General features: G+C 38.8%; 1 protein-coding gene across 2 annotated transcripts in view; it reads left to right on the plus strand.

Annotated features, from left to right (window-relative positions):
- Window positions 1-12,548, plus strand: part of LOC124155570 (cyclin-J) — a 20,879-nt gene continuing 8,331 nt past the window's right edge. The window contains exons 1-4 of one of the 2 annotated variants that reach the window (XM_046529518.1): window positions 1-193; window positions 407-540; window positions 621-792; window positions 7,652-7,969. In XM_046529518.1, the coding sequence (XP_046385474.1) occupies window positions 409-540; window positions 621-792; window positions 7,652-7,969 (622 nt within the window). In that variant the 5' untranslated portion in view covers window positions 1-193; window positions 407-408. The other variant, XM_046529517.1, reaches the window with a different exon arrangement.

A 12,548-nucleotide genomic window follows, 5' to 3' on the forward strand; every position in this document is an offset into this window, starting at 1 on the left:
AGTGCCGTTCAAAACTGTCTTGAGTGCTTAAGTTTTGCCTTGAAGGGTATACAATTAATTATTGAAATGATGTGGGAAGGTCAGCGTATATAAAATGGGGAAGAATTATTCGCAAATTTTAGTTCACTAATCGTTTCAATTTGATTGTGGCAATAGCGATTGCATTCAATTGTTATTTTGGAGCCAAAAGGAGGTAAGAGACAAGAAAATTTTAGGAAAATCTACTGTTGTGATGACAAACTCGTGAAAAATTGAATCCCGTCTCAATGACTCAAAGTTGGTTACTCCACTAGTTACTATTTCATATTTGTCTGCAACATTTACCTAGTTATGTTATCAAAGCATCACTCTTCTCGGGATTTACCCACATTTGTTTATTTTTCTGATCCCCATGAAATCGCTTAAGGTATGGAGAAACGAAATCACAATAATAGCAGGAGCTTGGACGAGCAATGTCGTGGAGAATATGCAAAGGATGTGATAAAGGCTCTTATTCTGAAGGAAAGAAGAAGGAAGAAATTTTTTTGCCGGTCACCGCAGGTAAAAGGATATTTCATTATTTCTCAGTCAAATTGTGGAACATGACTTAGGTATTGAGATTGAAATCTCTAATTTTCCAGATTCACGAAAGGCCACAACTGATATCCTGGATTCAGAAATTGTCAGAGCGACTGAAACTACAAAACACGACATCTCACTTGGCTGTGTATGTCCTAGATATTTTCATGGACAATCACGACATTGAACCCTCGAAGCTTAAGTTGTTGGCAATTGTTTGCTTACTACTAGCAGGTTTGCATGTTGCTTGTATGATCTTTGGGGTTGTATGGAGAAACCTGCCATTGTTTTCTTGCCGTTGCACAATTAAGGTGCAAGTTAATTTTCCTGAACAAGGTTGCTTCTGTGGTAACGTAACAAATGCATGGGAAATATTTTACTTATTATTGCGAGTTGCTGTGGGCTATTTGAGTTCCCCCCTATCCACAGAAACAGTCGCTTTGTGTCCATGAACATCTGTTGTGGTAGCTTAGCATGAACTCTGCATGATGAAGACCAGTGAATAGCAGATATTTTAAGAGGCAATAGTTTGTGTCCGAATGCATGAAAGCAAAAATTCATTCTAACTTGAACGAATGTATGAACTGTAAATAGTCATTTCTATTTTGTTTCATACATTCATGCAAACTCCAACGTATTCAGTGAACTTACAGCCGTTCTTATACTTTTAAATGGGGAGAAAGTAACCCACTACATATTGTGCCACCTTCGGTCTGCGGTCATACGTTTCAGGAGTTTATTATTAGGAGAAATTAAAATCAGGAGTGAAAATCATGAAAATGCCAGGAAAATTAGTTTTTGGTGGGGGAATATTTAACTAATGGTTGAACATGTGGATTATGGCTGTGCAGAGTAAGTGGTGAGGTAGGCATTCTATAGTCATCTTGGCTGGGCAGCCTGAGGTAGCACCAACTTATCACCACTTGACTTAATTCCTATTACTCCTGCTAATTATGACTTTTATTTCTTGCCCTTGACTTAATCTCACCTTGCTTGTGCCTGGCTGCAGTTTTCCATAAAATTCCCATTGCATGCATGACTGCTTTGCCGTTGGTAAAACGTCGGGTACTTAAGTTAAAAAAAATGGATTAGAAATGAGGGAATAACCAGAGACATTATTGGGGGAAGTTGGTATGGACCTTGAAATACTGACTAGGGAAATTTAAAATATTTGTGTCAGCTTCCACTTATTGCTGTATAAATCTGTGATAAAATGAGATTTTGGAATAGGAATGCAGAGGGGAAAGAAAGCAGTAGAATTTTGCTGGAGAGACAAGTTATTAATCACAAACACGCAGTTCAGTCATCATAAAGGGCTAAGGTACACATGGAAAAGTCCAGGGGATATTGGGAAATAGCAGATAGACTACATCATGGGGTGACAGAGGTTTAAGAATAGTGTGAAAAACTCGCGCAGCTTCCCTGCAGCGGATGCAGAATCAGACCACAACCTAGTGCTCATGACATGTAACGTGAGATTCAAAAAGGCTTATGAAAGTTAGGAAGGTGAGGAAATGGAATGTGGAGGTGCTGAAGGGGGACTATGAGGAGAGAATATCAGGAACTAGTGGAAAACAGTATCCAAGATATTAGAAGTACACAGACTGTAAAGGAAGGGTGGGATGATATTAAAACGGGAATAGTCAAAGTGGCGGAGAAGTCAATTGGCTACGTTGACTGCAGAAGGATAAAGAAGCCTTGGGTTATGGAGTCAATGGTAAAAGAAATGGAGGAGAGAAGGAAGTGGATGAACGTGACCACAGCAGGACAAATGAATACATAGGGAACTAAATACATAATCGATTATGACATGAAACGAAGAGGGCAAGGAAGGCATGGTGGAAAAGACAGTGTGAGGATATAGAAAAGTTCCAGAACGATGGAGAAGTAGGCTCTTTGTATGCCAAAGTTAAGTCGCTATCGGCGGCAAAAGAGGACAAGCCATGTCTAAAATTAAAGCTAAACGTAGGAGGATGCTAACTGAGGGAGAAGAGGTATAGAGTAGATGGATGGAATACGTGGAGGATCTGTATGATGGAAGAAACAGACCGGAGAGATTGACATTACAGGAGGAAAGTGCAGTGGAGGAGGATAATCTTGGGCCGGGAATATTAGATTCGGAAATAGAGAGAGTAGTTCATGACATGAAGGCTAGGAAGTCAATAGGCGTGGACTATATCCTGCGTGAGCTTTTAAAGAATCTTTTGAGGGGATAGTAATAAAAGTGAATAACCTGAAAATAACCTGGAATAAAAAGGCAGCAAAAACCAAATCCCAACATCATTCCAGAAGTGACCAGCAGTCGGTCGCGAAACGTTGGGGTAATGTCCACTACGACACGCACATACACCCGTATGTCACTCTTTTTAAATCACCATGAGCCGCGAAAGCTTCAATCAAGAAATATTATCATAAAAGGTTCTTCAAACTAGTACACAGTATCTATGAGGAGGGATATTGGTCACTGACTATTTCGTGTAGAAGGTTCTTATTCCACTACCAAAAAAAGGAGAAAGCTGTGGAATGTGGAGATGATAGGACTATTAGCCTAATATCGAATGCGGCAGAAGTGGTAGTGAGGAGGAGATATTGAACAGACGAATGGAGGTAACGGCAAACAAATATTTGGGCAAAAATGAGTTTGGTTTTAGAAAAGGGAAGTCAACTCGTGCTGCATTAGTGATAATGAGATCCCTAATAGAGATAAAGAGGTTTTTTAAAGCATTGCAATCAAGGAATGTGAAACTCAAGGTAAAAGTAGATGGGAAAAAACTTGAGCAGGTAGAGTAATTCAACTATTTTTGCAGCAAATTACAGGAAAACGGATGCAGTAGTAAGGACATCAAAAAGAGAATCACGCTAGCAAAGGAGACATTCATGAACAGGAAGGAGCTGAGAGGATTGTTATGTAAGAGTTTAAAGAAAAAGTTAGTGAAGAGTCTGATCTGGATCGCTTTACGGTGCAGAAATATGGACACTTAGGAAGAAGGAGAAGAAAATACTGGAGGCATTTGAGATGTGGGTGTGGCGAAGAATAGAGAAGGTGAAGTGGATGGGGAGGAGGAGGAATGATGAAGTGCTGGACATGGTGGGTGAAAGAGGCAGCTTTTAGATGAGATACGGAGGAGACAGGAGGTATGAATGGAGGCAGTACAGTAGACTCGTTATTACGAAGTTCTCGGGCCCGAAAAAGTGGAGGTTCGTAATAACGAAGTTCGTACGAACATTTTTTTAGAAATCGTAGGAAAAAAGTAGTATATTATAAATGCGATAAAATTATGGGGAAATATATAAAATACAGTGAAATTCGTTTCAGTTTCTCAACAGAAGAATGTGGAATGACGCAATCGAGGGTTAATTAACTTCCCGACTACAGCAAGTCCGATACACGAACTAGATGCGTCCAAGACTTTATTCTTAAGTTGATAAACCTACAGTCCGGCCGCCGAGAGTTGTCCGATGACAGGCAGAATGATGTAGGTCGGGGTAGGGGGTCAGGCTGCCAGGTAAGAAAGGGAAACCTCTACAAAGGGTTCCGGAAGAGAGGAGCCGGAAGGGACGACGATCGTGAAGGACATAGAGGAAGAATCACTTGTTTTGGTGATTCGAAGAAAGGGGTGGTATTGGTGAATCAGACTTATTTCAGTGCTCCTTATGCAGTTGACAACGTTGTATGACTAGACGAGGGTGTTAGGTGCGTTTGGGGGACAACGATTGGCTGTAAACTGTGCTGGTGCAGGGTTATCCGCCCCTCCTATTGTGCCGTCATCGGAAAACTCTCGCCGGCCGGACTGTAGGCAAGGAAACGAGGAGTACGGTTATCCTTCACAATGCAACACTGCATTATACGTTGGTGCTAACTCACGATTATGACGAACTGATCTAGCTAGGCGTGTGATGCATCCGGAGCCGAAAAATTAGCTCCTCGAGGTGACGAAGAACGGGCTAAACGCTGAACGGTTCCTAAATTCGCACCGGATTCAATGATACTTTGTTCTTATTGTGCCCACAGTGAGAGTTTCCCAATGCCACACCGCGTAGAATCGGCCAAATCGAAAAGCGCCATATTCGAGATTTCAAAACTTTGAATGCTCGTATGTCTGAAAATTCATAAATCGAATGTGCGTAAGAAGTGGACTAATTGTATGTCCTATTTACGAGCGGTTATGAGTGGGTCACCATGACTCCTCAGGAATGAAGCTTATTATATGATGTTGCGTGTAAACTGAATAAAGAACCATAATTGACGCTCTTGTGTACAGTACACGAGAAGAACTTAAATTTGACGCTATTATTAAAACTTAGTGTGGTAAATATCTACCTTAATGCCGTTGCTTATCCGTGGAACTTCGTAATAAAGTTCATTTTGTAATCACCGGGACTGAGGTTCGTAATTTAGTAAAATCGAAAATGTCGTAATAACGCTTATTTTTCTAAACTTGGGTAGACCTTTTCGTCGGGACCAACGATTTACTTCGTAATAACAATGACTTTCTAATAACGTTGTTCGTATTAACGAGGGTCTACTGTACTTAGCGGGGAGGGGATGTTGAAAACAGTGTTAGAGGGTAGATTGTTAGGTAAACGAGGGAGAGGGAAAATAATAGGATTTTAGGATAGAATGTAAGGGAGTAGGCCTTATTATGAGTTGAAGAGGGAAGTGCTTGAAGGATGGGGAGACTCCCAGATTGCTATTTAGGTACTCCATGGAAACCTTCCTTAATAGGTAGAATACTATTATAAAAAGACAGTGGTTGATGCCCTATGTCTACCTCAATGGTGACAATTATGCTACATGTATGGTTTTACTAATTGCATTTTGTGGGATGTGCATGTTATGTCACCATATTTTTGGGCTTAAGATATTTATGGTGAGGAAGGTTGCACTTTCACTGGATTGAAGAAATGCTCCAGCATACTGTTGCTATGATTAACTCTGTAGTGGGATGCAAGATGTTCTCTTTTTTTATGCTGCATAGTGAAATGAAGGTGCCCCTGCAGTCTTGTCACATACGTACCTCCTTGCTGATAATAACTCTCCTGAAGCCTTGCAAAGCTTGTTGTCATTCTTCATGTTCAAGGTCACATTCCAGTCTGGTGTAGCTCAATCGATTCATGCAAATATTGTTTTAGAAATGTATATTATATCACAATTTTTCACTTTTTTATACTTTTTTCAGTGTTGCCATTTCTGAGAGATTTTTTATGGATGACAATATTTTAATTAGTGTTTCATTTTTCATCATGTTTACTGTCCTTGCGAAAAGCCAAGATACTTGAGTTTGAAGTGTTGTTACTAATCTCTCTATCTAATTGATCGTTTGGACTGAACTGGAAATGATAGAATATTTATTGCTACCTTTCCAAAATATTATCAGCTTCACCATTACCTTAACATTTTTTTAGTCTGGCTGTGAAAGTTAAAGGTAAGTTAAGGTTTTTGGACCCTTTGAAAAAAGTAGTTCCACTCTGAATGTTTATTTTTTTTCAAGAACTTCTCGATGAATTGGCATGAGGATCAATGGAATGATGGAACAGACTCTCATAAATGCTATTCCATAGAAGAACTTTATGAGCATCAAAAATTATTGTTAAAGAAAACTTATTTTGCTTAGTTCAAGAATTACAGAATATTTAAAACACTGTCCACACAGTTTACATGTGCAGCTGACAAGTATTGGAATTATCACTGGTAAAAGTTACTGATTATTTATTTCTATTTTGAAGTTTGTTTATACTTGCCTTGGGAGTCTTGTTTTCTGCTTAATTAGATAAAGGGAGGGAAGTGATTTAACAAACAGTCTTGTGACTGCTAGCAAAAAACACTGTGGAAAGGTTCAACTAGCATCGACTTGAAGTGAAGCTAGCCACCCTTGGCACAGCCCTCCCCAGTGAAAAATTTATTGAACAAATGCAAGCTGATTCCAAACAATTTTATACATTTTTGTGGTTTCAACTCCTGATTTTGTCATCTCTTCATGTATGTGATACCAACAGTGGTTTTGAATTTCTTGTAAGTCTTAAAAATGATGAAAATAGCAGAGCTTTTCTATCTCAATTTTTGGTGCTTAGACAACTATTGTAAAGTTAAATTAATGGATAAAGGCAATTCTTTGTGGAATTTCCTTACATTAAACATGTTAAATAAAAGCCTTGTACATTGCACTTATTAATTTGTACATTCCTCACAGCTTTTAAATTACCTCAGTCAATTTCAACAAAAATGAGTCATCTGCCAACTAAATTTAGTTAGTGGGCTCCCCCCCTTGAAAATGGCACATTGTTATTGAGATGGATTGGAGCAATTATTAAGCTGTGTAGAAGATGAATGAATTTCAATCAATATGTTTAATATGTTGTAAAGTTATTCTCCGGGATGTACATTCATTATATTTTATTCCTTAATTGTTAGATTCTCATGTTAATGTTTGGAGAAGTTCTTGAAGAAATGGCATTGAAGTGGAGCTACTGTTTTCTGAGCATTAAAAAAAAACTTACCTTTTTTCAATGGAAGCCAAATTTTTAAAATTCTTGCGTAAATCCCTGGTTTTCCAGAAGTGCTGCATGCAATATGCAAATGAGTGATCATGGGTCAGTTGGCATTACAGGAGATCCATATTCCTGGTTTCCAAGCTTCATGATGTATGATTATGCTCCGTGATCACAGATCCTCATCCTGCAGGAGTTGCCTCCTGGGCAACTTGTGCACGATACAACTGAGGGTTGTGGTACCTGACAATGTAGTTCCCAACATTGCGCAGTGGTTTTTACATGTCTTTGCGAATAACTTTCCTGGATTCATGATCACGCTGCCATGGATATGTTGATCTTTGGAACCAGGGCTGTATGGTGAGTTTCTGATCATATTGAGGAAAGGTAGAAGTAAATTTCCTTCCATTTCCAGTTTAGTTGCAGGCATTTTGAATATTTTAAATTTCCATGTATGTATTACATAAATTTTGAGTTTACGTGTTCGCAATTTTGACTAACTTTATTTGCTCACCTAATTAATATGGCACTAAAATGTAATTATGCATTCTTAATTTTTTTGATGCATCAAAAATAATATTTCTGTGCTATATTTTTATTGCAGCCAAGTTTGAAGAGTTGGATTCAAATATACCTAAAATTTCAGTATTGAAGAACAAATTGGATAGTGACTTTGCGCCTACAGACTTCATCACTATGGAGCTAGTTATACTTAAATTTTTGAAATGGCAGTTGGCCCATCCTACTACAGCACATTTCGTGGAAATATTCTCAAGCTATGCAGTTGAAGAAAATGATTTAGTGTGCTGTCGTGAAGAACATGTTGATGTCATCAACAATGAAACAATGAAGTGTGCTATGAGCAGTTTGAGGTTGGAAGCATCGGAAGCCATGCAGGAACTAATGGAAATTACATTGAAAGGTTATTTGAGAAAATTATTTTTTGTATTCTTGTAGGCCTGGTTACATGATGGATGTCCATGCACAAGCTCATTTGAGATCGAATCATATTCAGGGTTTTCCACTGTAATTCAAATGATTGAATCTATTTAATAGAATACATATGCCTTATTAATGCTCTTTGCTTACATAATTATGCAAAGGTGTGTGAGACCTTGTACAGGCCATGCATATTGTAATCGGGCTTACAATACTAGATGCCTTATCCCTCCACGATACCAATCTTGTATAACTTGAATGGCCACATTCTGAGATTGAGCAGTTGCACTATAATATTCTTTTAGTGGGTGTTGCATTTGCTAATACAGTTGAGGACCTTAAATCCAGAAACCCGGAAAACCCGAAATCCAGAACATTTGAAAATTCTTCTGCGTAGTGTTTTGACTTGCCACCTCGTGGCACCACTCTCCAAGCCTTGTTCTGAGATGAGTAGGAAGTTAGCACATGCTATGGACATACGCTAAGAACCTTGTCGGGGACTCATAAGGATATCAAGTACAGTGCAACCTCGATATAACGACACCCCACGGTGCACTAATAAACACTCGCTATAGCGAATTGTCGCTTTACCGGAGGTGGAGCAAGTAATAGCCAATATACCTCTTGCGAACAGATTTACAGGAACAGGAGTGGTGCGGCGACAGATAAACATCTATCCGATAAACGTAAGCATAAATCCAGACGAAAGGCGATGTTTCTTTGCATCACTAAATTTCCTTACTCAAATAACGACTAACTATTCAAACAATTTATAAGCGCCGCACTGAATAAAAATCATGCAAAGCATTGTTTCGTCAATTATTATATTTATCGAACGACAGTTTACCACATAAATTTGAGACTGAGCACTCCATTAACTTCATTTCTAACAGATCGCTAGCAATTACAGAGGTTAAGGAGTCTTGATGAAAGTCTTCCGGCGGTGAAACCCTCGCTATGGCGAGAGCCAACACCGAAAGGGTCTCGTAAAAATGAATTTTTTAACACGCATATTATAGGGTGAATTGACGGTGCATCGGCTATCTCTCGTAATAGCGGGAGTGTCGCTATAGCCCGTACTCACTTTAACGAGGTTCCACTGTACAAGAGCCTGAGCACATGTATTAATTAATTAATTTACTAAATATACTATGAAGGCTTGGTATCCCTTAGGAGCCCTTCGGTCCCAAGCTTTCTGGATTTGAGGTCCTCAACTGTATGCCACAGATGCATGAAAAATTAATTTTTCTCTAACTTTATTGATTTTTAAATTACACAAGAAAAATGGCATGTAAGCAGAATGCTTCTGTGTCACTGTGAGCTTTTTTGGTAATATTGAATGATGTTATCTACCAATTATTTAAAACTTAGATGTGTTCTCTTTGAAGTGTTGGTCAGGAAGTAATAAAATGGATCTTCCTTTCTGAATTACACCAATATATCTGTGAACTTAATCAGCCTTCATTAGGGCTAATAATTTATTGGTGATACCAATGTTGTAATCTTACTCTTTCAATTGAGTGCTCTGTAGTACCTTAATCATTACAAATATGAGAAAAGATGCTACATATTCTTAATTAAGGGCTGCATTGCCTTTTTTTCAATTTAGCTGAACTGTGATGTGGGTGCAAATGAAAGTCTTTCAGAGTGGGCTCATCCATTCCAAGCGAAAATTCCTATTTATTGAAAGAATTCTTTGTATGGAATGGAATCAAAAAATTAACTAGGGATGGAAAGATCTAGATTTTTTCGAATCCGGATCAGATACTTGATTTCAGGTGTCGGATCTTCAGATATTTTTGGATCCAAATGCATTTTTAGTTGCCTGCTATAATACTAAGTAATTATTCAAGTTTCTAATGGGTACATGCAATCAAAGGAATGCTAGTTAGATTTTTATACTCATTTTATTATTTTAATTGATTTACAAAATTTTTATAAGCTTTCGGGTTATTGATAGCATTTAAAATTTTGTCACACTCGTTTCCTGTGCATTTTGTCACTTTCTTATAGCATGCCGACTTGTTTTTCACCCGAAAATGCTTCAGTTGTGGTGAGGTTGATTTTAGAGATGTGCGAATAGTATCCGCGAATACTCGAATACCTCGAATACTAGAAAGTATTCGATATTCGAGATTTCGAATAGTTATGCGAAAAGTACCGCCTCGAATACTTTGAATTTCGCGTCATACACTGTCGCACGCACGTTGTTGGTAGTTGACTCGGAAAAATGTAGAGAACTGTAGTCATTTAGTGCTCGCAGCGCCGTTTTACGCAAGTTGACGAATTACATCAAATTCGTGGATTTTAGCGGTGAAAAAAAAAGAGGGGAACCGAAAATGGTCAGGTGAAAAAATCCTAAAATCCCCGATTCCCCCCACCAGGAGAACCTCAGTGCCGTGGGATAGCAACCATAGGGCATTTCCCACGATCCGCTATCCCCCTCCATTCAGCACTCGCCTCAACCACTCTGACGCTTTCCTCTTCTCCGAAATCAAACAAAAGGTCCCAGCTCGCGCAGGGATCGCATTACGAAGACCCCTGCTTCGAAAAAAATATCGAGTTACGAGAACAATAAAAACGTGTTTCACGCCCTCCCCCCTTTTCTCACCCACTGACCATTTTCTGGCTACCTGATTCGAAGTTCCCCATTCCTGGAGGTCAACTGCTGTGTGAGTACCGCAGGATACTTACATTAGCGCATTTCCCAAGATCCGGTATCCCTCTCCATTCAGCACTAGCCCCCCTCTGAGGCTTTCCTCTTCTTCGAAAAAAAAAGTCACAGCTCGCGCAGGGATCATATTACGAAGGCCTTGGCTTCGAAAAAAATACCTAGTTACACGAGAACAATAGAAACGTGTTTCGTGCCCTCCCTTTTCTCCCCCACTGACCTTTTTTTTCCTACCAGCTTCGAAGTTCCCCATTTCTGTGGAGGTCAACCGCTGCATGAGTCATCTATTAGCACAAAAGGTGTCTAAGAATGACTTTCGTCAATTGATGTTACACCTTTATTGAATTGAAATATTAGTAATGTGCGCGTCATTTCAAAAAGAATAAGACCAAACACGACGTATTTCTGAGTTTATTTAAGCATTTTACGCAAAGAAATAAATGTCAAAATACGACGGAGACTTAGCATTCTGGCGAAACTCGATATGAGCAGCAGAGCTTCTCGGAAGTTGATGCGGTATTTTTTTCCGAAAACATATATCAAGTTACAATTTATGAGTGGTGCTATAAATCTTTATTATTACAGTCCCAGACAAAGGGATATTTTCTCAGAATATTTGGTTTCTCCCTGATAGCAATTCCAATTGATCTTCTTATCTCGTGAGAACTCCCAAAGATGGACTGAAAATAATTGAAGAAAATCCGGTGGAAAAGAGTTTGTATTTTTCAAAATGCCTCAGATTGTCAGCTAGCACTTGGCAGCAGGAGTGGGGGTAAAGCAATGTTAGTTGAATTAATTATATGCCCAATTGTTTCCATAAAATTAAATTATTCATTAATCAGCTTAATTCCTGTTCGAATCATTTAAAGGAAATCAAAATTACTCCCCAAAATCTTGTGTTGCCTGCTGCATAGGCAACCGAGTCAAATATTCCAGCATTCATCATTTAGTATTCGAGGTATTCGAATATTCGAGCAATGATTTAATATTCGAATTCGAGAAATCTGCTATTCAACCCATCTCTAGTTGATTTTGCACTTCCTCATGCTAGATTCATGCCACAGGGCAAACACATGGCATATGTTGAGCTCTCCTTATCTCAATAAAAATGTTTCAACACAGTGAAATTTTTTATCAATATATCATTAAATTAAATTGCAAGTGTGCAATCTGCGACATAATTGACAATGTTTAGAACAACATTACCTTCACGTGCGATGAGGTGCGAGAACAGAACTAGACGACCCCACAGCAATCTCGAGAGGAAGGGATGGGTAGCAGAAGCACATAAATGAGAGGTAGAGGGGAAGGAGCGTGATCTCTCCGTCTTTCAAGCAACGAGACCACGAATGAGGGAGTCAGGGACAAACATGTCAGAATTTGTGATGTGGCGACATACTACGATGTACGTCTCAGTACTATAAATATCCTCAAAAATTCCAAATTCTTAATTGTATTTCATTGCTTGGGGAACAAACACCGAACTTCGCAAAAACAGCACACTCAAGATTTCGTAGATTTTTATTGAGTTTTTGCCAGCTATAAAAATTAAAAAATTTATTTAGAAAAAAATCGATTCCAGTTTTGCATGCTCTGGATATTCTAAAATAATGACACACTATTCCCGGTGCGAAATGAAAAAGTCGATATTTTGATTTTTGGCCAGCTTTTTTCGATTTCAGCCCACTGTGCGTCGTTGCCTTCAAAGCAAAGCCGAGCAGCCAGGCGAGCTACATGATATAGGTAAGCAGTTGGCGTTTCCAGTCTGTCTATAATTGTTTGAGCGGGCTAATTATATGCTTGTTTCTTTGAAAATTGTGATGTTTGGATAATTTTGAATATTCGTATAGTCTAGTTGTAACTAGAAAACGTAGTGGCAATCAATTAGAGC

Source organism: Ischnura elegans, chromosome 3, assembly GCF_921293095.1.
Source record: "Ischnura elegans chromosome 3, ioIscEleg1.1, whole genome shotgun sequence".
NCBI classification, from domain to species: domain Eukaryota; kingdom Metazoa; phylum Arthropoda; class Insecta; order Odonata; family Coenagrionidae; genus Ischnura; species Ischnura elegans.